The sequence below is a fragment of the Acinonyx jubatus genome, chromosome D4 (genome assembly GCF_027475565.1).
Source record: "Acinonyx jubatus isolate Ajub_Pintada_27869175 chromosome D4, VMU_Ajub_asm_v1.0, whole genome shotgun sequence".
NCBI classification, from domain to species: domain Eukaryota; kingdom Metazoa; phylum Chordata; class Mammalia; order Carnivora; family Felidae; genus Acinonyx; species Acinonyx jubatus.
In genome coordinates this window covers 3117179-3141524 of record NC_069391.1, presented here as the reverse complement: position 1 = coordinate 3141524, position 24346 = coordinate 3117179, and the positions used below count along the sequence as shown (strand labels likewise).

General features: G+C 64.3%; 1 protein-coding gene across 3 annotated transcripts in view; it reads right to left on the bottom strand.

Annotated features, from left to right (window-relative positions):
• The window catches only part of COL5A1 (collagen type V alpha 1 chain), a 148116-nt gene that overhangs the window by 90984 nt on the left and 32786 nt on the right, over positions 1 to 24346 (bottom strand). For all 3 annotated transcript variants that reach the window (XM_053204424.1, XM_027051684.2, XM_027051685.2), the window contains exons 2-4: positions 21131 to 21298; positions 16308 to 16521; positions 15141 to 15303 (exon numbers count right to left, since the gene is read on the bottom strand). In XM_053204424.1, the coding sequence (XP_053060399.1) occupies positions 15141 to 15303; positions 16308 to 16521; positions 21131 to 21298 (545 nt within the window). The remainder of the gene's footprint in view (positions 1 to 15140; positions 15304 to 16307; positions 16522 to 21130; positions 21299 to 24346) is intronic.

Here is a 24346-nt window from a genome sequence, read left to right as displayed (position 1 = left end):
ACATTTTCTTCCTTCAACTGGCAGCTTGACATCTGAATGTATGTTCTCCAAATGCAATCTCTGTAAGGAAGAGGGGGCTCGGGGGGCTCTGGGGGTGGCTGGGGCAGCTGGCATCGGTGCACCCCTTGCGTGCACAGTGGCACACGGGTATAACAGCTGTCTGGTAAAGGGCCTGCCCCCCCAGGAAGCCCAAGTCCTCGGGCCATGGCCACATCCGGCACATCCGTGTCCCTGCACCCCAGGGTGCCCAGCCCAGAACCAGGCTTCACAGGCCCCGCACGGGGGTCCATGCAGCCCCCCGACACGAGGCAGGGAGCAAGGCTAAAGGCTAGGGCACGAATACCCACGCACAGACGCAGGGGCCAGGTGCTTCCTAGGGACTCACCCGGGGCTCTGGAATCCGAGCACACGGTTGGTGCCGACCTGGCCCTCGGCCAGCCCCGGTTCCCTGCCTGCCTCGCCCACTCCCCACATTGTAGCAGAGGGCCCCGCCGTAGGGTCCCTGCAAGCATGAAGGCCCCTTCGTTCCCAGGGCCCGCCCTCCTCCGCAGACACCTACACTTGGTTAAAACCAGTTTGCCCACAACCCCCCGAGTGGGTTTCCACACCAAAAAAGGTGCCCCTCTGTGCTGTGGGTGCACGTCTCAAAGGGCAGGAATCCACCAATCCCCTGCGCCACTGTGAGAAGGGGACACTGAGGCACGGGTGTCAAGGTTCACACCCTGAGCCTCACAGGAGCTGGGTCAGGTCTGGGTCCGGGTCCTCATCCAGAGCTCCTTCCAACCCGCTGTGACCTCTTCCCTGCACACGTGACGGTTTGTTTCTCAGGTGGGGAGGGCGCCAATACCCGTGTGCCCTTTGCGGAGATCCCGGCCCCCAGTGAACTTACTCCTGCTGAGACCAGACACAACCTCAGAATCTTTCTCCACCCGGAGCTCCCAGCAGCCACCACCCAACGACTGGGCGCCGGCCTGCCCCTTGACTGGCCCGACTCCGGTCCGTAGTGTCTTTCAGATGTAACGCAAACCATCACGACTTTGTGATGGTTGTGAGAGCATTTTCACGACGCCTGCTGTGATGGGAAACCCGGAGATTCACTCCGTGTGCCCTCCCTTCCTGGCAAAGCCTTTCTTGGCAGCTGCTGGTGGGAGATGCTGGGGGGCCTGGATCAGAGGCCCCAGCTGCCCACAGCCTCAGCCCCTCGGGGGCCAGGCTGGGCCTTTTGGAAGCTGACCGCCAGCTCCGTGAGGCTGGCCACAGGTCAGAGCTGCCGGTGGGTTCCCTGACCCTCCGGAAGCATGGAGGGCACCCCAGGATCTTTCCCATCCAGCTGCCCTCTCAGGTGGGGGAACCCTGACCAGGAACCTTCAACCAGCTTGGCCTTGACCTTGGAAGTCTGCCGCCCCCTTCCCCGGAGTCAGCCTAGCAACCCCCAAACTCAAAGATTCATGGCTCACTTGTAAGATCTGGAGTTGTGTGAGGGGGTGTGTGCATGCATGTGTGTGTGCATGTGTGTGCATGGACACACGTGTGTACGTGAAGTGCAGAAGGTGACCTCTGTGTGACCTTCTGGTCGGGGTGACAGAAACAGAGAGCTTCTGTCCTTAGGGACTCTTGGGAGAAAGTGAGGGGACATTACTGCCTGTGGCCACCGGGCACCTTGAACATGTCGGGAGCTCTGGGGCGGCAGAGGCAGGGGGGTGGACGCCGGGCCTGGAGAGGGAGCCTCCCAAAGTGCTGACGGTCGGGGCTCACGCCCCGGCCCGGACCCGCCACCCGGGGGCGCTCTCCTGCTGGCCCCAGGAGGGTCGAGTGGGGAAAGGACACCTGCCAGGCTGCAGGGCTCCCTCTGAGGCCTAGAGACTCACATTCCAATGACTCCGTGTTCCCCGTCAATAACCGATACTGTTGCTCAACTAAAACCGACGGCCGTGGCCTGTCTCTAAGGCACTGACTACGTGTGCCGCGGTGCCTGCTCTTTGCCGGGCGCTCCTGGGAGCCCTGTGCATCCTGCACCCGTGGCCTCCCTGCCCCTCACCACCCCCTCAGGACGGGGACCTGGGAGCTCAGCCCAGCTGGGGCTTCTCCAAAGGGGTTCCGTGGAGAAGCCTGACACGCCAGGCTGCCCCCCCAGATGTTTGTTAAGAAAGGGTTTACGGGGTTGTTTCAAAAAGGTCCAAACTCCCAGTGTAGTAAAACTGTCTCATTTTACAAACGAGGAGCGCGAGGTCAGCGGGGTGGGTCCCCTGGACCTCAGCGGGGGAAAGGCTCCGGGGTCCAAGGCCAGGAGTCCTTCCACTCTGGGGACCACAGTGCCAGGTCTGTGAGTGCCTGGCTGCTGCTGGGGGCCCCCTGGCCGTGTCTCTCCTGAGCCTTCCCACAACCCCCACTCACAGATGGGGCAACTGAGGCAGGGCGACCCGAGAATTTTCCAGAGCCAAGAAGGACCCAGTGTGTACTTACTCTTCGCCCCATGGCATTCCACCAAGGTCTCACAGTTGAGCCACGGCCACCTCCCCAACAGCAGTGGCCGGAATCCACGGAGCGTTCCCATGCTGCACTGCGTTCTCCCCCTGCAGTCCCTGGCTTCCTGTCCCCCAGAGTGACCCTGCGTGACGCCTTTTCACACCGTGCCCCTCCCCCCAGCCCCCCAGTCCCACCCCAGTGTGGACTGCCCCCTCTGTCCTGCCCAGCATGGCCCCGGCTCTCCCTCGGACCGGGAGAAGCCCTCTCCCTCCACGGAGCCTTGCCTGACTTTGCCCCCGGGGAACCCACAAAGTCCTGCACAGTGGGTAAACCCCCGGCCCCGATTCCGCCCGACGGCTCGGTCCGCGGGGCCCAGCGAGGGGGCAGCCCCTCCAGCCGCCCCCAGCCCCCCTCTGGGAGCACGAGGCACAGGCCCCTGGACTCACGGCCTGACAGTGGGTGACATGCCCCCCACCCTCACTGGGTCCCTACGGGGTCACATGTGGCCCAGCCCCAGCCAGGCAGCTGACCTACCAAGGGGCCCAAGCCCCGGTCCCCTCCCTCAGCAACAGCCACCCGGTCCCTAGGCTCTGGTGACCCTGACCCCCTCCCCATGACAGCTTCCTCACCGTGGCTCCTCTGTGCTCACGTGGGTGCGCTCGCCCTGTGTCTCCTGTCTCCCCCCCGTTTTGCAGACGCACACACTGAGGCTCAGAGAGGCGGGGTCCCTCTTGCACGGGCAGAGCGAGGGCTCCGGAGTCGCTGTCCTGTAGCTGCCACCCGAGAGCAGCCCGGCCCCCGCGGAGTTCACGTGGAACGTCCCGCTCGTATGACAACCGTGGCTCTGCCCTGGCCTCAGGACCACCTGCTGCCCCCGAGTCCCCATCTGGGCCCCCGGCCCACAAGTGCCCACCCTGCCCTGCACTCCTGCTCAGGTGCGGACCAGTCTTCCGCTCTCACACGCCTCGCTTCTGCCCCCCACCCCCCACCCCGCCAGGTCAGCAAAGCCGTGCCGAGCCCCGAGAAGCTCCGGCCACGGTGCCCGACGGTCGCTACGGCCGCTGGGCTCCGCTGCGCATCCTCGACCCTGAGGCGACAATCAGCGGCCCCGCTTCCTGGCGAGGTCGGGCCGGCGGCAGCCACTGGGACGCAGCGGGGTGCCCGTTGCCCTTGGCCGCGGCCGAGCCAGGAGCGTTTTGCTGAGGGAGCCAGTTCTGCTTTTGCGATAATGAGGTCTTATCCGGGCTGCGTTTCTGCTTAGGAGCTGAGGAAACTGCAGAGTTTTCGTTGGAGAGCTTTGCGGCCTTGGGGGCCGCGGAGCCGGAAGCCGGAGTCTGCCCAAACGGGGGTACGTCCCCGCCTGGCGCATCCGTGCAGCTAAATCGGCTAAATGTTTCCCTCCGGTCCTGCGCCGGCTTCTTTCCCCTCCTGTCAACAAAACCGCCTGAGCCACGGCCCTCCTCGTCCAACCCAAACAGGCCCCGCGGGGGCCCCCGCCACGCGCTCGGCTCTACCCCGCGGGTCGCGTAGTCGAATTTCAGCCAGAGCCCTTCATGTTCGGAAGCGGAGACACACAGATAATTTGAGAAGACGGACGCTTCTCGCCCGAGACTGCCGGCGAAACGCTCGGCGAGCGGGCTGTCCCTGGAGCCAAATCGGGAGGGAAGCTTCGACCTCCCGGCTGCCGGCCGCGGGCTCTGGCCACAGACCGGCACCGCCCCACACGGGCCACGGGGTGCGGCCACCTGCCGTGTGGACGGCCACGGGGGTCCCAGCGCGGCTCTCCAGGCACGGGGGAGGGAGGCCGGCACCCCGGGGTTTCCATCCTGACCCACGAGGCGCCGAGCCACGGTCTGCTCGCCTCAGGGGAAGCGGTGCTGGGCCTGGGGGGCCCCGGGAGAGCAGGGGCCACCCCGGCTCTGTGAACAGGAGGGGGGTAGCACGTACTGGGACCAGGCACACACACACAGCGAGCACCAGGCATGCGTGCAGGCGTCAGCCATGATCATCTACCCTGGCCCGGTGCTCCTCCCCCGGGGACCCTGGCCAACTCCGACCGCCCCGACCCGTGCACAGGGGCCGGGGGAACCTGGGGGGCCCTCCTCACGAGCCGCTTCCACGGTGCCCCGGGAGGCACCACACGTGAAAGGCCACCGTATGTCCCTGTTCGAGCCCTTGTGGCCCCAACAAGTCACATTCAAAACCCTGTGCGACACTGCTGACCCGTGACTCACACGATGGAAAAGGCAGGCCCCAAGCCAAAGGAGGTCGAGATCATTTTTTCCACGATTCTCGGAGGACCCATGGAGCCTGAGAGCGAGTTTAACGCTATGTGGGCAGGTGTTAAAGAAATATTTCCCTGTGCTGCCCCCCAGGTGCCGCCTGGCCCGTGGCCCATCCGTGACCATCCCCGCTACGTGGGCACCTCCGGTCCCGATCCAATGGTCACCTCTGCCACCAGCAGGTACTGCTCCAGGGTGTCTAGGGTCCCGTCTGCACACACACACGTCTCCGTGACAGGCCAGGGCACGGTGGCCCGGGGTGGGGGGGTCAGGTCTCAGCCTCGTCAGACGCCGAAACTGGCCGAAGTGACCACGGGGTCAGATTGGTGACCTCAGAGAGGGCACACCTCGTCCCCAGACTGACAGGCCGGCAGAACCAGAGGCAGGGGCCAGGATGACAGGCCATGTCCTCCGTATCCCACCACTCCCCGTAGGGCGTGGCTCTCACACCCTCGCCCACCAGCCGTGTGGCCCAGGACACCTCGCTCTGGGCATCTGGCCCCCAGCACAGCCATTCGCCACCTGGGCGGCCCACAAGGGAGGCTGTCCCGTCCTCCCCCCTCCGGACCCTCGGGAGCAGCGAGCCCGCCGCCACTGGGCCGACCACGAGGCGTGGGGGACCTCCGAGCCCGGTGGACGGCACCCTGCGACAACCTGCACAGAAGGAGCGTGGACCCTGGGCACCGCGGCAGGGAGGCGCAGGGCGCTGGCCGCAGTGGCCGGGGCGCTGGGTCCTTCCCTCCCCGGCCGCGGGGCCTGAAGCACAATCGCTTCATCCCTCTGGGCCTCCGCGTGTTCATCTGTGAGTCCCAGCAGGCAGGAGCGTGCTCAGGACGAAGCGTGATGGCCTGTGTGGGACACTCGGCGGGCCTGGAACCCAGTGAGGCCGGGACAGGTGAACGAGGGCCACCGCCGTCACCACCACTCATTGCAATCACTCGTTCAACCGGCACCCCCGTCCTGAGGTTTACGGACCCAAAGATGAGGGGGTGGGCGTCTCCAGCCTCCACCCTCAGGCTTTAATGCTGCCTCGGGGGGCAGCCCAGGTGACATCGTCATGAGCTACCACCGGGGGCTCAAGGAACGCACCCCGGAAGGAGCGGCCTCAGAGCTGGGCCCAGGCAGACGAGGTCCAGAGCCTATTCGGGTCCTCGCTCGCCCACCAGCTCATCCCCACGCCCCGGAGGAGACTCCCCACCCTCGGGCACCAGCTCTCTCTCTCCCCTGCCTTGCAAACCCTAGGCTCAGACCCCAGGTCGTTACCCCAGCCTCCACCAGGCACAGCCCGCACCCACGACCACCCCGCCCTCTGTCCCGAATGTACTAAGGTGGCACATCACACCGTGGCCCCTAATGGACACGCACACGCACGTACCCCTCTGCGCCCTCCGTAGGAAATGCCTCGCCACCATGCCTCTCCACCCCGTGCTGGTGCAGCTGGTTGTTTTGAACCCAAATACAGAAACACTCATCCCCGATGAACTTCATTTCCTCGGTTCCAGAGCATGCTCCCAGCCCCAAAGACCTTTCTGAGTCATATGCTGTCAACCGAGAGAGTCACCTGGGGTCATGTGTGGCAGTCAGACCTAACCGGGGTCCCTCGGCATGTCCACAGCCGTCAGAAGGTTCTCACTTGCACCCAGAGCACGCACATCCCTGCTGCGAAGGTTCGGGGGGGCGGGAGGGGGGTTCAGGGGCTGGGCGCTCCCGCACTTGAGAAAACTCTGCACCTGATGCACCCTCACCCCCGGCTGCCGGCTGGTCACCCACAGACCTTGCTCAAGGGCGTGCTTAAGGGCATGGACTGTGGGGTTGGCCGTCGCTGCACAGATGCCGCCTGGAGAGGCCGGGAAGATCCGGGGCCTGAGATGGCCGGGGCAGGAAGGAGGAGGGTCACTCTGAGTAGGGCACTCAGGGCCTTGGGGCCATGAAGGCCGGCTGGAGGGTCCCCGCCAGAGGGAAGTTAGCAGGCAGCGGTGCCGCCTAAAGGGACCTAAGGGACAGGGACGGAAGCCTGACGTCAGAGGCCCAACGTCATCTGAGAATCAGGATGCCCTTCGGATCCAGGAAAAGGGTCCGGACTTGGGCCCAAAGTCTGGCCCCGCACTTCCCGGCTGTGCGACCTGGGGCAGGTGGCTTTACTTCTCTGGACTCTAGGTACCCCGCGAGCGCTGAGGAGCCAACGCCACGTGTGTCCTGGGCTGCTACGAAGGATCGTCAGGGCAATTATCAGGATAAGACCACCAGCAGCTAGGGCAGGAGGCACCTTCCTGAACGCCGGGAGGGACGTCACTATTATCTGCTTTTCCAAGCGGAACAGAGGAAGCACGTTCGGAGGCACAGCCCCTGCCCCATCTCGGGGCCTCAGGTTTTCTGAACAAGCCTCCTCGCTCGGCCTGGTGCCTGGGCTCCTCCGATGCAGAGGCCCCCAGTGCCTGTCCCTCCCGGAGCCGAGAGCTTCCAGATGAGTCCGGGGTGACTCGGGCAGGGAATGCGTCTGCAACGGGCTTTCCACGTTCTTGGGAGACGCAGACTCGGAGGCCAACCACCGCCGCCAACAAATGCTCCTCAAGGCTCTCAGAGCCCAGAGGTCCCCCCCAAGGCTGGGACACGCGCTCAGGAAGGGGGCAACCCACAAGCACACGCGTGGACCCTCTGGCACTGGAGGCTCTTTCTCCGAAGGCACGGTCCGGAGACAAGCAGCTCACCCCCCCGCCGCCGAGGTCGGGGGAGTCTGACAAGTCATGGCCACACGTGCGCCCGCATCCGGGGCCCTCAGACAACACCCTGGAGGTGGACTGATGCCCGGCGCTGGGGGCTTCGTCAGGCATTACCTTCGCCACTCACAAGCCTGGCGGCCCCATCTTCCGCCCTGGAGTCCCAGGCCCACCCGAGTCCGTGCACGGGGTCCGTGGGGACCAGGGCGAGGCTGAAGCTTCCCCACGCCCCCGACAGCTGGTGGCGGCCAAGAAAAAGACCCCCCGCACACAGCGGGACCCCCCCTTGCCCTCCAGCTGCCCACACGGGCGGCTCCCCAGCTTGGGCAAGGGGGCCCTCCTGGGCCACTGCCCAGCTACCTGCGTCCAGAAGCATCGGCCGCGATGCCCTGCGCCTCCAGGAGAGCCACCGATGCGCCTCCCCTCCCCTGATGTGACCTAGCCCGTACCCGCGGCAGCACCGCAGGCGACCGCGAAATGACATTCGCTCCCTGGAACCCTGGTGCCGGCCCTCCCCAGGGACCCACACACCAGAAGGTCATCCCACAGGCCGGGCTCCCAACACTGCATCAGCCCCCTGGGCGCGGACGGGGTCCTGCGCTCACGGTTTCCACGGGACAAACTGAAGGCCTCTCCGGCCAGGCCGCAGCAAATGCCAGGTCCCACAACGCGGGACAGAAGCGAGACCCGACCCGTCCGACCCCGCGGGGTCTCTCTGACCCCTCCTAGTTCGCCCCCCACCCCCCACCCCCGGGTAGAGACACTTGCCCCAGCTGCTTGGCTCGACAGGGACCATGAGAGCAGCCGGCATGACCCAGGCCAGCGTCAGGGGCACATCCCCAGAGCCCGGTCCCCACCCCGAACACCCCTGACCCCTCGACGCGCAATCCCGCATGAGAGCTCCTTGGCGTGGCCATCAGCCTGAGACCCACCGCCCCCTTGCTCCTGCCAGCCTCCGCTAGGCAGCCACCCCACCCGCCGCCCAGCTGGTCACGGGCCCCCAGCCGGCAGGCTGCTGGCCACCAGGCAAGAATCCAGGCCCACGCCTGCCCGCTGCCCAGCCCCTCCTGGACCTGAACTGGACACAGAAATGTACCCCAAACTCCCTGCACATTGTCCTCATTGGCCAGTCAGGCGCCCAGACAAGCCAGGAGCCACGCACAGGACTGCCCCTGACGACACGCTCCAGCCAGGAAAACCTTAGCAGCCTGCCTCCTTGGCCAGACCCGACTCAACGGCCCAAGAAAGCCTCAGTGTGAAACCACGCCCAGGGACTAGCTTGTCACTACCCACACGTGTCCTACGGGAATTGATGGGTGAACCCCTTTCCGTACTGGTCTGGGTAACGGGCTAAATACCAACTCCAAAAGACAGCTCCAAGTGTTAATCCTAACCCCCAGAACCAACGGGGTCTTACTTGGAAACAGGGTCTTGGCAGATGTAACAAGGTTAAGGCTCTCGAGATGAGACCATCCTGGATTAGGGTGGCCCTGAATCCAGTAAGCGTCCTTAGAAGGAGCAGACAGACGAGATGAGGGGAAGGGGTGTACGCATGGAAGCACAGACTGTAAGGGTGTGGCCAGAAGCCAAGGAACCCCAGGGCCACCAGGAGCTGGGAGAGGCAGGGAGGACCCCCACCAAGCTCCTCTGGAGGGACCACAGCCCTGCCGACACCTTGAGGCCAGACTTCTGGCCTCCAGAACCGGGAGAGAACAAGTTTCTGTATTTTTAAGCCACCAAACTGTGGAGACTCGTGGGGACGCCAACATCGCTGCCCTTCCGGGAATTAGGGAAGGTCCCTGGGAAGTGGGGGGAGCTGAAGACCCAGTCAAGAGGCCCTGACCTTGCTCGTTCATGTCCCCCCACATCCCGTGGGGTCTGCCCGAGAACCGCCTCCGGGGGCGCAGGGCTGTCCCCTCACACAGGTGGACGGCAGAAGGGCGCTCCCAGGAAGAGCCCAGAGGGGCCCGAAGGAGCAGGTGGGAACGGGAGCAGACGTGCTGGAGGGTCTGGGCCCTTCCAAGCTCCACCTGCTGGGCGCCCGTCCAGGACATGCGATCTGCGGTCAGAAAGCCCGGGTTTGAGCTGCCCTCTCCCCCAGGCCCTCGACCTAGCCCTGGGGTCTAGCCCACCGGGGGTCATGACGGGCTAAGTCAGAGCGTCCCGCACGGTTGCACAGCTCGGGCTCCGTGCAGAGGCCAGGGGGCCGTGTCTGGGGCGGCCCGGACCTCGCTCTGGCAGCAGGGGGACAGAGCCGCGGTCCCCGCCGGGCCTGACACTGTGGACAGGGGCGGGGGGCAGGGGCACTGGCCCCTCAACACCGTCAACCAGTGGGGACGTGGATGGGAGACACCGGCAACCGCCAGCAGAGCCGGGAGCCTCGGGCGGGTCCCCTCCCACCGCGTGCGCGTCTGTCCACCTGGCGTCTGAAACCCAACGCGGATTTGGCCCCGCCAGCCCCACAAGTGCGCCCCTCTCGGCCACCTTCCAAGGACAGGAAAAGCACACCCTAGGACGTGCCCGCGGTTCCGCTCTGCAGAGACATCTGGGTCGAGACGACGACGCCACGGGGAGGCTGACAGAAGCGGAATGACCGAAAGCGCCGGTCACGGAGGGGCTTCGGATCCAGCAGGGCCAGGCGGCCTGCAAACGGTCGCCGGGGTCACAGGGCACGGGGGCCACCTGCCGGTTCCAGCAGTCCCAGGCTACGCGAATGGCTCACCCCGCCGTCCCTGTGGCGTTTGTTCACTCTCTGACTCCCCCCTTGCTGCCCCATGACGAGTCTGGCGGCTCCAGAGGCCCCCAGACTGCGGCTTCCCCAGCCCTGGGTCCCTCGCCTGCGCCCCTGTGGCAGGCGACGGGACGGCTGCAGAGCTCACGGCTGGGACAGCGAGAGCCAGCACGTGGACCCGGGCCTCAGACGCCAAGCCCGGCGAGATCCCGAGGCCGGCACGGGCGCACATCGAGCGAGGGTGGCTCTGTGCTCCCCGGAGGAATCCCAGGCCACCCTGGGCGTCGCTAGGGAAGCCCCGTTCCGCGGAGGCCCCGCTCCTGCCCCAGGAAAGCTGAATTCCAGGAAAGAACGTGTCAGTGGAGAAGCCAGGTCTCTGGAAAGTGGGAATCAGGGATGAGGTAAATCGCTGGTCTTTCCAAACGAGAGGCAGGCAGACAGACGGGAGGACTGTCTTCCTCCCGCCGGCCCCCGGAGCTTTGCAGAGAAAGCCCCAGTTTACAGCCTGTTCGGTCTCATTTCCCCTTGAAACACCCAGCAGCTTTAAAAGCAGACTTGGCTCCTGGCCCAGAGCTCACTGGCTCCCTGTCCCCTGGGGCGGGGAGGGTCCTCCTACCACAGAGGCCCTCCCCCGACCCCCGCTGAGCCCCACCCCCAGACCCCTCCTTCTGGAACAGCAGCTGAGCTGAGGGTGGGGAGGGCTATGCTGGGCCCTCCGCACGTTTCAGAGACGGGGCCGGGAGGGTCCTGGGCAGGTGGGGCAGCCTGCAAACCCAGTTTGCGCTGGCCCTTCCTGGAAGGTTCCGGGGTTTCACAGACCCCACGGGTCAGGGGACTCCCGACGTCCCCGGGCCCGTGTGGGGCCAAGGGAACAAGCACCCACCGGCGTCGTCTGGGCCACCGGGGGCTCACCCTGGCTGGGGAAGGTCGTGACCCAGTTTCTGAGGACCCAGTTCTGTTGGTCGGGTCGCTAAAGGCACGCAGGGGCTGCTGGGAGTGTGGCACCTGCTGTGCATTGCGACAGCGTCCTGTCACGTACTCTGGGCAACAACAGATCTGGGGGCCGGCCCTGCTCCGCTGTAGCTTTGCTGGGTGACCTTCTCCAGGTTATGCAGCCTCTCTGGTGCCGGTGTCCCCAGAGTGGCCGGGCTCAATGGGAGGGCAGAGCACGTCGGCGGGTGATGCCGCGGGGCCCTGCTGGCCAATGCCGACCTGGCCGGCCTCCCTCCCAGCTCTACCACTGAAGGAAACGACCACTCCTACCTCCTGCCAGACGCACTCGCTCCCCCTGGCACTTTTGTGTGTGTTTCCAAATGCACAAAGCTCGCTCCTGAGCCCCAGATGAAAACAAGACTTTTCTCTGCACGGGGAGGCCGCAGCAGCACTCTTCTGAAAGAACAGCTCCCCAGCCCCTCCCCACAGTGGGCCCTCGGCCTGCCCGGCACCCACTCCACCTCGGGGGACAGGAGCAATGCCCCGGGACCCCGGCTGCCTGCTGGTCCCAGGACACAGGCACATCCCGGGGAAGGAAGAGGACACGGGACCCGGAACTTCCCAGGAATCCTCTGGAGGACGGTGCCCCCGAGCAGCCCCGTGGGCTCACCCTCCTCCCGAGAACGTGCGGGCAGGGACCTACTAGGTGGGTGGAAGGCAGTGGCCAGGCCAGCCCGCCCCTGACCCTTCCCTAGGGCCGGCCTGGCCAGAGGACTCTGCCCAAGAGGCGAGGACAGCAGCCGGCAGCTCACGCCCCCAGGGCACCGAGACGGCGGCGTGCAGGCAGGGGCCAGTGCAGGGCCCGGGGCTCAGGCCTGCAAGCCCTCGGCCGGCCCTGCCCAGCTGGAAGCCCTGGTCTCTAAGGCAGGAGTCCTGGCACTGAACTTGCAAGGGGAGTCTGGGAAAGCGGAGGTAAGGGACAGCTCTCGACCCCGAGCCGCCACACGGGAAGCACACTGGCTGGTCAGTGTTGACAAAGGGCCAGAGGGCCTCGGCACGGCCTGGCCTCTGACGGCCCAGGGTCCGGGTCAGCGTGGTCCGCCGTGGCCTGGCGGGTGCAGGCATTTCACACGGATTCCATCCCAGCGTGGCGCCACTGCGTCCTACGGTCCTCACTGCGGAAGACAGGTCACGTTTCCCAACGTGAGCAAGTCTCCCAGCCGGGAAGGTCCGGGGGACCACCTCCCGCAGAGCACGGACACCTCGTGGCCCACGAGCCCCCGCGACCCCGGCAGCCCCTCCAGCTCAGAACGAGTGCCACGGCAAGGGCTCCTGAGCTGCCGTTGCCACTGAACACGGCCTGTCCTCAGCCGCGCCGCGAGCCCCGCACTGCTTCACGCACACGCCTGACAACGGGGTCGACCACGGTGCAGATGGGGACCCCGAGTCTCGGAGGGGCCAGGCAACTCACCCGGCGTCCCCCAGCTGGTGAACGGTGGTATAGCTGGGACTCTGCCCCCGCCCTGGCCCCGCCCGGCCCTTCCCGATGGCCAAGGAGTCTCAGTATTTCGTGTTCTTGAGTGCCTCTGGGCTCGGTCGGGATATCAAGGAAGCAATATTGGTTTTAGGATCATTTTTTTTTTTTTTTTAAAGAGCTGTTCCCGAATCTTTACGCCGTGAACGCACAAAGGGCACTAGAAATCACCAAGAATTTGCCCAGCGCAGAAAAGCCGCCGCACGACGAATGAACTCAAACGCGCGCGGTCACTGCCCTCCCTCGGCACACCTTCCCGCCTCCGGTTATCCAGAACTTTCTAACCAACCGAGAAATGGGTAGTCCCAGCGCCCTGGCTCCCCGTCGCCCAGCGGGCACCCACAGCCAGGGCTCCGATAGGTGAGCCCAGGGACGCCCCCCCCCGACACCCCCCAGATGCCGCTACCAGGACCCCAATACACAAACGAGCGTCCTGTGGCTCATCTGCTTTACCCGGATCCTGCCACCAGCAGGCGACCTGAACCAGCGACAGCTCAACCCAGTCTGTGTGACTCCCGTGCCTTTGACACCAGCTCCCCAGGGGACCCCACAGCCGCCTCCCGCCTGGCTCACGGCCCCGGCTGTCTCACAGTTCATCCCGGGTTTCTGGGCAAGTCTGGTCAGAAATGCGCCCAGAGGGTGTATCTCCGTAACTTGCAGAATCTGGCGGTTCCAGCAGGCTCCGGGCCCCACCCCGCCCTGCGTTCCCAGGACGCACCCCGCAGGGCCCCGGGACCGGCCTGCACGCACTGGCTCCCCGGCCTTCCCTCTGCGGACCCTCCCGCCCCCACCCTCCCATAGAGGCCGCCGTTCTGGTCTTTCCTTGCTGGTGCATCGCGTCCGATGCCCCTGGGCTCTGTCCCCCCTCCGCACCTGCCTTGGCGCTGAACTAAAATCGAGAACAAGCAGCTAACGCTCGTCGAGCGCCTACTCCGAGGGACACAGCGTGACACGCGCTATCACGTTTGACCTCAGGCCACTTCTGCCGCGGCTGCATTCACGATCCGTGACCCCATTGCACAGATGGGGAAGCCGAGGCCGGGAAATGCGAGAGCCACTTGCCTGAGGCCCCAGATCCAGCGCGTGCGCGAGGAGGGGGCGTGGCCCCGGGGAGCCTGCAGCGGACCGGCCGCCGTCCGTCCCCGAATGTTTTGCGGTGATGCCACACGCCCCGTTATGACTTTACGGAAGGATGACACTTTTGGACACATTCTTCGCCTGCTCAAAGCTGCAGTGTGACCACCCTCCCCGCCGGAAGAGCCTGGAATCGGCAGCAGATGGCACTGCCGTTGGCACAGAAACGGAAGTGGCCGGCGTGTGTTCTCTCGCCCTCCGGGGGCCCCCGCAGAGCCCCGGATCCGGTCAACACCCGTCCAGCCCTGGGCGAGGGGGGTGGGGGGTCTCCAAGTCACGGAGCAGATGCACCGACCCAGAGACCCCACCTCAGGGGGGAGCACAGGGGCGGTGGGCACAGAGCCGACCTCTCAGTCGCGGCCAAGTGTGTGAGCAGGGAGCTCACGCTGGCGCTGGGGAGTCCCGCCAGGAGATGCCGCCTCATCCTCCCGTCTCTGGGGGCCCCACGGGCGAGCCCCGAGAGCTGGCAAAGCCCTCAGAGACCATCCAGCACGGCCGCTTGCAAACACGCTCCAGCCACAGGGCCCTGGGGGCAGCTGAACCTCCTCCCTCCGCAAAAAGCCCAAGCAAAACATAAAAGACGTCCAGCGGAGGGGTCCTGGCTGTCACGTCACCCAAGCTAGAGGGGCCACCGGTCTCCTGAGGGCCTTCTAGAACACAGATCCCAGGCCTGCTGCCCCAGCGCCTTCAGTTGGCAAAGCCCGAACGTCTGTGCTTTAAAAGGTCCCCAGGTGATGCCACCGCGCTCCCCCGGGGCATCCGGAAACCGCTGGTCACCTGCCCCTGGTCACCAGCGGGACAGAGTGCTTTAACGCCTGACGCTGAACCCCCATCTGGGAGGACAGAGATGCAGAACTCCGTGGGATGCTCCACTCAGCCCCTTCCCCGTCCCTGAGGCGCTCTCCCGGAAAGCTGGGCTCCAGGCCGCAGGTGGCACGGTCCGTGCCTTCCGGCAGCTCCCGTGCACCGGCCCGGCTCTGGCCCCCAGTCCACCCGGTCACAGCCGCCCCCTCCCCAGAACGGCCGAAGATACCGGAAGGCAGGGCCGTGCACGCGTCCACAAGCCTCATGCCCCGCTCACCGAAGCCCGTGTCCTTCCCAAGCCTGTCCCTGGACCCCTGGATGGGGCTGGGGACTGCTGTCCTCAAGGGGCCTCTCCGCTCCCACAGGCCACAAACCCCCCTGGGACAGTAGAGGCTTCGGCCGATGGAAGCATGGCCGTGTTGGGATGCCAGCGTCCCCAAGGGGGAGCCGGGCAGCCGCGGCGGCCGTATCCAGCAGTGACGACCCGCCAGCGCTGGGCCCAGGGGGCGCGTGGGCCGGCCTCCCCTCCCCCGTCTCACCTCAAACACTTCCTCATCCAGGATCCGGGTTCCGAACACGATGATGCCGTTGACGTCGATTACGGGGTGGTCGCTGCGGTCGAGGGGCTTGGTGGTCTTCTTTTTACAATCCAGGATCAAGGTGACGTTCTTCTTGTGGATGCTGAGAGCGATCCTGTGCCACCTGCAGAGAAACAGACAACCCAGCGGGTGAAGGGGGCCCGTGTCGCGGAAGGCCAGCACAGGCGGCCCTGCGGCAAACGGCCATTTCCCGCACCGTCAGGGCGGGGCCGGGCAGCTCCGAGCTGAGCCTCTGCCATCAGACCAGGTTGGGTGCAGATGTCGGCCACACGGCGTGGCCCTGGGAGGTCCGCTCGGGCCGTGGAGGTCTCCGCGTCTCTCACCTCTCACCAGGTCAGCTGTCTGCACCCGTGAGCTCCCTGGGAAGCCCCGGGCACGGGCTCTGGAACCTTCCACGGGCTCTCCAGCGGGTCAAGGGCAGGCAGACACAGTGGCCCTGCCTCGCGAGAGCCCCCCGAACCCTCCGGCAGACTGCGGGCTGCTGGAGAAGACGGCGCTTGCAGGGGAGGGGGAGGATGGGTGGGCCTGTGTGAAGTTCTCAGCGAGAAGCACGGGGACCACATCCCGAGGCTCTTCGAAGATCACGCACAGGGCCTCAGACGTGTCAGCCACGGACGAGCTGACTTTCAAACTACCAGGGTGGAGGTATGCCCCCAGCAGAGAATTCTGGAAAGACCTGTCTTTTTTGTTTTTTTTTTTTTTTTAAATCGTGTGCTCCCGCCTCTGATGTGTCTGTGTCCTTAAGGGTATCTTACATCTTTTCTGGAAGGAGTCGGGTATAACCACACAATTTTTTACGTCCCTGCTGAGACCAGGAGCCTGGCATTTGAGATACTTTAGCGCATTTTACACAGGGGAAGCAGAGAGGCCCAGGGAGAAGAAAGCGTTCCCCAAAGGCACGCAGGGCAACCCGAGACCAGGACCCAGGCCTCCAGACTCGAGCCCCGTCCTCCCTCTGCCTGGCCCCGCCTGTGCGCATCTGGCCCTACCCTGCTTTTTATAAAGCGCGTCCTGCCGTGAGGTCCCTTAGCAGCCAGCAGGCTTTCGGCGGCCTGCCCTGACCCTCCAGCGGGGGCAGGACTGGGCTGCCGAGCTGTGCCCACTTACTTGCCATCCGACAGGTTGATGCCCCTGAAGAGGGGATAGTCCTCTGGCCCTGGTTTCCCTGTGTGGTCCTCATAGAGGAAAACCGGAGAGCGACCCATTTCCAGGCCGATCTGCTGGATGCCCTGCTCATTGTAGATGGAGACCAGGAAGGCCTGGCTGCCTTTCTTGGCTTTCACAGTGGTTAGAATGGAGAAGTCCTCGGGAAATGAAGACGCTGTAACAGAAGACAGAGGGAAGAGGGCAGTCAGGAAGCCCTCAGCTGCACGTAGCCGCAGCTCTGCAAACAGACCAGCTCGGGACCTGGCAACTTCGGACGCATATGGTGGTGCACAGCCATCTGCTACACATCTGCCCCTTGATCAAACTGTTCCTGTAGCCCTTCCCTATCACCATGTGACCGAGCCCATCCTCTTTGAAGCTCAGTAAAGGCAAACTTGATTGCTCCTTCCAGCTGTGAGCTTTCAATGTCATCTCCTGAGTTCCTCAACACATCTGCATATAAATCCTAATTAGAACCTCCTAGAATGTCAGCTTCCTCTGAGCAGGGGCTGTTCCAGATGCATCACTGTTCCTAAAGCTGGACCTGGCAGATTGTGTCTCATTTGGTGCCTGCAGGAGGGAGGGAGGGGGAGAGAGGGCAGGGGAAAGGAAGGCGAGAAGCAGGGACCATACTTTTTGCCATTTCCCGGTTGATATGCAAACCAGAAGAAAGAGAGAAAGAAATCAAAGGACTTCAACCCAAACTTTTAAAAAAGAAAGAAAAAAAACCAACCCTGTATGTTAACGGCAGAAAACACACTTTACATCTCAGGACGGAAACAACACAAGGTCACTGACAGCCAGACCCACGCGGCCCGCTGAGTGCGCGCAGGCCCGCTCCGTGTGCTCCCGACCTCCCCACTCGCACGCGCCATTCTCTGGCCGCGACAGTGGCGCAGCCCGCAATTCTGCACGGGGCCCGGGGCGTGGAGAGAGCGTGGCTGGTCCTGACACAGGGGAGCCACGCAGAAACGCTCTGCGGAACTGGCCGGAAGGAGCGGCACCCGGAGAGGTGTGGGCACCCACACTCTGACTGACGGGGGCGGGGGGTGGGGATGGGGGTGAGACGCGTCACGCGGGGCTGTGGACCCGGCTCATGGACCTGGACGCGGAGGGACTCTGTTATCAGACCCACTGCTCCTTGGGATGGCAACCCGGTCGAGCAGCCGCCCCAAGGTCCGAGGGGCGGCAGGGCTGGGGTGGGGGCCGCATCCAGCCCAGAAGCTATCCGTGAGCGCCCTCTGCTGACGGAAGAGCTGCACGGCCAGGCCACCGCCCCTGCTTCTGCTCAGTGGAGCAGAGAGCTAGCTGCAGGGTAACATGCTGGGGACAAGGGGACCTCCAGGGCACCAGGCCAAGGGGGGAGGGGCGGGCAGGAAAACTGCCTGCTGCAGCCTCTGTGACCTTTGCAGGACCCAGGGTGCGGAGATCTTGCCAGGGCGAGCCAACAGGAAGACGCTGTGGCTGCTTCAACCAGTGAAACCAACCAGCCCCCAAAGGCCAACTCAGGGAGGTGGGGGGGGGGGGTCCTAAGGTGGAGACAGAGGGCAGATGAATGACTTCCTTAAGGGATGACTTCCTTGAGTCATTTCCTGTGTACTTTGCCGAGGCCCAAAGGCACTGGGGCAGTCTGAGTATACAGTAGGAGTTTAATAAGGGCATCACTATTAAACTGAATCCTCGTTCGCCAACAGCTCCCGGACAGGATGTTCTGCTGGACAGAGGCTGATCCGGAGCCCCAGGCCCACCAGGAGGGAAGGTCTGGGGGGAAGGCCAAAGGGGGTGGGGGCACATTGTGACACCCCCCCCCCCCCGCTTCGGATCTGGAACATGAAGGGAGTCTCAGGGGCCCCGAGGGTACCAGGTGGAGGACAAAATGGAGAGGGGACCCCGATCCAAGGCACAAGAACAGAGGAGGGGGCCCGTGATCATGAGGAAGCGTGCCATGTTCCGGAAGCCTTCAGAGGGCACAGTGTGGATGTGGCCGAGCTGGTTCTATGGACAAAGGAGCCCCTGTCACTGGGGCCCCAGGGCAGACGCCCGTCCAGGAAGTGGGGGCAGCCTGATGGGACACACTGGTCTCCTGCGTTCACGGGGGATCCATGATGGTATCTTCTAGGGTCTCGGGCCTGTCTTCCTTGACACGGTGTCCCTCCTGCAAGCAGAGAGTGGCGAGGCCCGGGGACCCCCAGGCAAGCAGCGCCACCCTCTCCGGCTTGCCCCCCAAAGCGTCACAGCTCTGGGCTCTGCCTTAATCCCTATAGACTGCTTACACGGCATCAGGGCCACCCAGGGCCAACTGCCGGGACAGGTCCCCGCTTGCCGTCCCGGGTCCACTGACCTCAGGACCCAGACCCCTGGGCCCAAGGAGACGAGGAAGACCTCTGAGGGTCAGGGAGGAGTCTCTGTCCGGCTAGCAGGTGCACACAGCACCAGGCTGCCCGCCTGCGGTCCCCCCCGACGGTACCCGGGCTCCCCAGAGAAGCCTGCGCTGCGGAAGGCTCGTACGTAGCCGCAGAATAAAGGAGCGGGCGAGGCGGGCACCTGGGTTAACCCGTGTCTGGCCCACGCTGGAGGAAGAGTCCCCACAAGGGCTCCCAAATACCCGCGAGCCTTGGCCACCGGCTTGTGAAGGGGCCACTGCTCCCCAGAGGATCCAGGTGACCCGCTGCAGACAAGTCCGGGGCCTTCTCCTCATGGAAGTAATCACCTGGACGTCGGCCTCCCTCTGCTCTAAGACACGTTTAAAACCGTGCACGTGGCCACCGGACCACACGGCCGGCCCAGCTGACCCAGGCGTCTCCGAGCAGCCACACTGTCCCCCGCCCCGGGAGGCGGGCGTCACAGCGGAAAGGACGTCCGGCGTCGGGCTCGCTCAGAGGTTCCGCGAGAAGGGACAGAAGCCGTGTGCTTCCTCACATCCGAGGCCACGGGCACAGGACACGGACCCGGAAGAACGTCCTTGGGCCGCTCTGGCTGACAGGGGTCAGCAAACCGCAGCGGCTCCACACTCAGAGAAGGGACCCCACAGAAACCCCTGCTCAAATCAGCCCGAGGCAAGTCCCCAGCTTTGTCTGGCTCTGTCTGGGCTCCTTCGACTCCACAGGCTAATCGCAACCAGAGCACCCCGTCAGAGCGTTTAAACGCTAACTGTGTAATCAAGTTACTAATTGGAGAGCTTAGGGAAAACGAGGGCTTGAAAACCATGCCGTTGTCTTACTCCTGACTTCAGGCCAGACCTCCGATAATTAGTCTCTATTCCGAGGTCCATGCGATCTCTCTGACGTGACGTAAGGAGGCCGGGAGGACAGAAGGAAAGAAACCCCAGGAGTCTGTCGTGACAGAGACCCCCCCGAGCCGGGCGTCCGGCAGGCTACCTCCCAGGCGGCCCACCTGGCTTCCCCAGGAGGCCTCACGTGGGGACAGCATCACACACGCTCCGTGCAGCCGCCGGGGCCTGGGGAAGCCCCCCACCGCTCCGCCTCGAGCCTTTCTCTGGTCCCAGCCCCCCAAGTCTCTCTAGGGCAGGGGACGTGGGGCAGGATGTAGGCAGCTTCTGGGCGAAGACGAGAACGAGGGCGATCCTAAGACGCGTGTCTAGGCTCAGCCCCAAAGGTGAGGAAGTGCTCCCGGGATGCTGGGCACGGAGGCCCCTGCGGCCGTCTGCCGGGAGCACGAGGGGGCCCTGACCCAGAGGTGGGCTCCTGACGGTTCCGCAGGGGACGCGGTGTCCCTGGCTGACCTCATCTACCCAGAGTGACCTTCTTGTAAAGGGCCGACCCGGCCCCTCTCAGGGACAGCCTCCTAAGGGCCCACGGATTAAAGGCCGGCTGAGTCCAAGGGGTCCAGGGAGCAGACAGCAGCCCCCGGAAGAATGTGTCCCTCGGGACCGGTGGGGGGGGGGGGGGGGGGAACGCGGGAGCAGAGACACCGCCATTTGTCAAAGGGCCGCCCAAGGTCGGGGTCACAGCCAGGTCACCAAACAGATGACGCCCAGTCTTCTAATAATTACAGGGCGTCTCCTAAGGTGAACGGATCCGCCTGGCGCCCCGGCCCCTTTCGGACCCGAAGCGAAAAGGGCTCCTTTAAGGCAGGGGGAGAGCTTATCGACCGACCCCGACCGTCGGCTGTCTCCCCGTGGCCAGATCAGCCCAGAGGGTTGAACTCACTCTGGGGCGTGGGGAGGGGGCGCCACACCGGTCCACAGCCGGGGGCCCGGGACGACTCGGATTCCACGTCTTAGCAGCCAACGGCGCTCCCCGTGCCGGGCGCGTCATTAAAAGCAGAGGCCTGGCGCTTGGCAATCACCTCTCATTAAAAGCCTGCACCCTCTTGCTGGGAGCCGTGACGCTCGATTCATGCGTCTCTCAATGTCACTGCCCCCAATTAAGCCTCTGTGTGCGAGGGCTTCCTTTCCCATGACCCTGGGTCTCTCTCCACCTCACCGGAGAACCATCCATCACCTTTCTGCACCTGGGGTCCTGGCAGTCTGTCTACAGCTGGAGATGCACCTGCTTGGAATAGCGAGGGGGACGGACGAGGCCTCATGCCCCCACCTTCGGTGGTGAGGGCTCATGGGGTGGCTGCTGGGTTTTTTCACTATAACGAGCTCAAGCCAGCCTCCTCAGAAGAGCTTCCTGGAAAATCAAGGGTGCTTCTCCCGCCACATGGGGTTCCGGCTCTGCGCCCTGGCGGGAGGCAGGAGGGGAGAGCCGTGCCCTCCACCAGAACACACATCCCCTCACCACCACCCACCAGCGAGGACACACACGCCCGTCTCTTACCAGGATACAGCTGCTTGGTAGGTGCGCTGAGCTGAGCATCTTTCGTGACTCTGTAAGCGACATCTGGGCCTTTGGAAGATCTCCGCGTTGCACAAAAACCTGTTGTCTTTGTTATTCCGTCAGGCAGGTTGTGAAAATCTAGAACCTTCAGGAGATCTGCTGGCTGAGCTGAAATGGCAAAGGAAGGGAGGTGTGGGGTTAGACAGGCAGGGAAGGAGCGGCACAGGGCACCCCACCTTCCCAGGAGCGCCCGGAGGGCTCAGGGGAGCTGGAGGCGGCTCAGAACCAGCTCAGACGCCGGGTGTTGGGGGGACGTGCACTGCGGCCCCCAGAGCCGTGCTCCCGGCCCAGCTCCCGCCGCAGGAACGAACCCTCGCCTGCCCGGCTCCCTCGTCCACCGGCAGCTGCGGGGCCGGTGGGACCCCCCTGGTGGCGGAACACAGACTGACCGTGCGTGGATTCAGCTGGAGCCCGCACACCCCACGCGCCCTGAGCGCGTTTTATCCCCCTCGTCGCCCGATTAACACACGATTGTCCCATAACTGTTTACAGCAAAGATGCAATTCTCGCTTGCCCCCAGAAGACCTCTGCCTACAAGACAGAGCAGAACGAAGAACGAGCGACGAGCAGGTCCCTGCCTCCCTTCCGGAAAGTTCCTGGCCCTCCGGCGGGGGCTCCTCCGAGAAGGGCAGCGGTGCCCCGGGGCCTTCGGGCCCGAACGTGGCCTCCCTCCTTCACATCAGAAAGAGCAGGGACCTCCAGGCTGCGAGGACCACGGGCTTGTCCACACACCTGCCCCAAACAAAGGCGGCTCCCTACGGAAAGCTCGAGGCCCCGGGAGTCCCCGCGGAGAAAACAAACTCCAACTTAGAGTCAGAAGGAAAACCTCAAATTTCCTCACTGCGTCCAGCCCCTGGACAAGTCCCTGGGACAGGCAGAGTCACCGCCCTCTGGGAGCCCGGCTGCCTCGATGATGACACTTCGCTAAGGGCAAAAGGCAATCTTAGCTTGACCTCATCCCGACCTCCGGGATCCTGTAAGTGTCCTTTATCGCGTAAAAATCCCTTCGGAGACGTCCTTCGCCTCTACCCCCCCAAGATACAAGGTAGCAATCAGACTCCAAGCGTAAAGTCCCCTGATACGCATCTGAAAGGTCTCGTGACTGACGGTTTGCTAAACGGTAATACGTGGCCTTTTCCCAACAATAGCGAGCCCTCTCGGGGCCCTGGAAACCTTGCTCCCAAATCCCTTGGAGGCCTGTGCTGTCCCCAGCCCCCTCCCGACTTGGCGGTGGGTAAGCAGCCGCTTCTCACAGCTCTTCCTGCCCACGGACCTGTGCCCGTGCTTTCATAAAGCCACCTTTTCGCACTGAAGACGTCCCGAGAATTCTTTCTCGGCCACAGGCTCTGAACCCCAACGTTTTCCACATCACAGCGGGCGATGCCCAGGCTAGGGGAGCCCAGCCCCGGCACCTCCCTGTGGGGATGGGGGTGGGGGTAGGGAGTAGGGGGTTGGCCCCGCCCCTGCCACCAGGCCAATGAGGCCACAGCACCAGCTGGTCCCAGATGGTCGGTGCCCTGGTGGACCAGACAGTGGCCCAGGCCAACAAAGCTCCATCCTGGGGCTTTTCCTTTGGGAAGGAGGAATCCTCTCCTCTCTGCTGGCCCCACACACTGGGGACCATGAAGCAGGAGCTTCAGGCAGCCCTCTGCCAGGGCTGAGGGGAGCGTCAGCGAGCAGAGACAGACTCCTGCCACACTGCTTTTGCTCCTGGATCAAGCTGTGCCTGAAGCCATCGCCCACATGAGCCAATACGTCCGTCCTTATGTTCGTAACAACTTGGATTAGACTCTGACACCTGCTACTAAAAACTCAGCCCCCACTGAGTGGACTCACGCAGGCTTGTCCCGGATCCTGGGCCCTCCTCAACTACTCAGTTCGTCGGCTCCCCAGCCTTCCGCCCCAGAGGGCTCACCACATGCCCGAGGCTCGCTCCAAAGGCAAGTCCCACTTTCCTAACAGGGGTGGAGGATGTGGAGGTGAGAAAGGACCCCCAGCCTCGGTTCCCCTTCCCGCATCCCAGGAATCCTGCAGCCAGCTGCCTCACTGGGAGCTCAGCATAACCACCGGAGAGCGTCGGGGCCCCGGAGGCTGGGCAGCCTCAGTGCGTGCCCCGCGAGGCCCTGACAGAGACCCCGTGCCCGAGAGGGCAGGCCCGGAGGGGAGCGTCCAGGGCAGCGGCAGGTGCAGAGGGCATCCCGTGGGCTACCCTCCCCACACGGCGACGGGCTGGGATGGGGGAGGCGGCAGCCCGGGCCAGGCTCCGAGAACACCGGGGCCACAAGGAGAAGCTGCTTTTCTGCAGCACGAAGCACGCCCCCGCCCTCAGTTGCCTGCAAGGCACCATGTCACCTCGATCCCAGACCTCTGCCGCCAGCGTCCGTTTGCACAACTCAGCTTTGCCACAGACTCCTGTCGCTGTAACCAAGGAGATAGATGCAGGGGTGGGCGGAGGAAGGGACAGCGTGGGGACCCAGGACACTCTCGGTCCAGACTGACCTCCGCTCGTGGACAGGATCACTGCCTCTTGTGGCCTCTGTGATTTCCCTGGGTGGCTCTCGGCTCCTGCCAGGACCCAGCCCCCCACACGGCGCGGTCACCCCCTCGCACGGCGGGGGCGGCGCCTCTGAAGCTGGCGGCCCTGGCGACCGTCCTACAGGCTGCCCACAACCCTTGCCGGACGTCTGTCCACTTGACATCGGGCTCAGGCGCTGGCAGAGCCCAGACCTGGACTCGGGCCGTGGGAAGGGACGGCCGGTGCCAGCCGCCCGTTCACCTGCCACAGCGATGGCATGCAGTTCTGGCTCATCTCTGAGACTCGGTTCCAGCACGGGCGGTGGCCAGGGGAGGGACCAGAGGTCCCGGCTGGGCTTTCAGGGCCCCGTCCCGGTAGCTGGCCGTGCTCTTCCCAGATGGGCAGCTCGCAAACCTGTTTTCTCCATCGCTGGTGGGGGAGAGCTGTTTTCCAGAACCCTCCGGGACATGTTCACAGGCCTCTGCTAAACAAGTTGAAAAGGCCACCAGACCATCCAGGCCCAACGCAACCCCTCCTGCCGGCCAGGGGCTCCCTGTGCCAGAGCTAAAAAAAAAGAAAAATTATCCTTTGAAGTTTTATAAAAGGTGTGGGAAGGGCCTGGGAGGCATCTGGCAGGACAG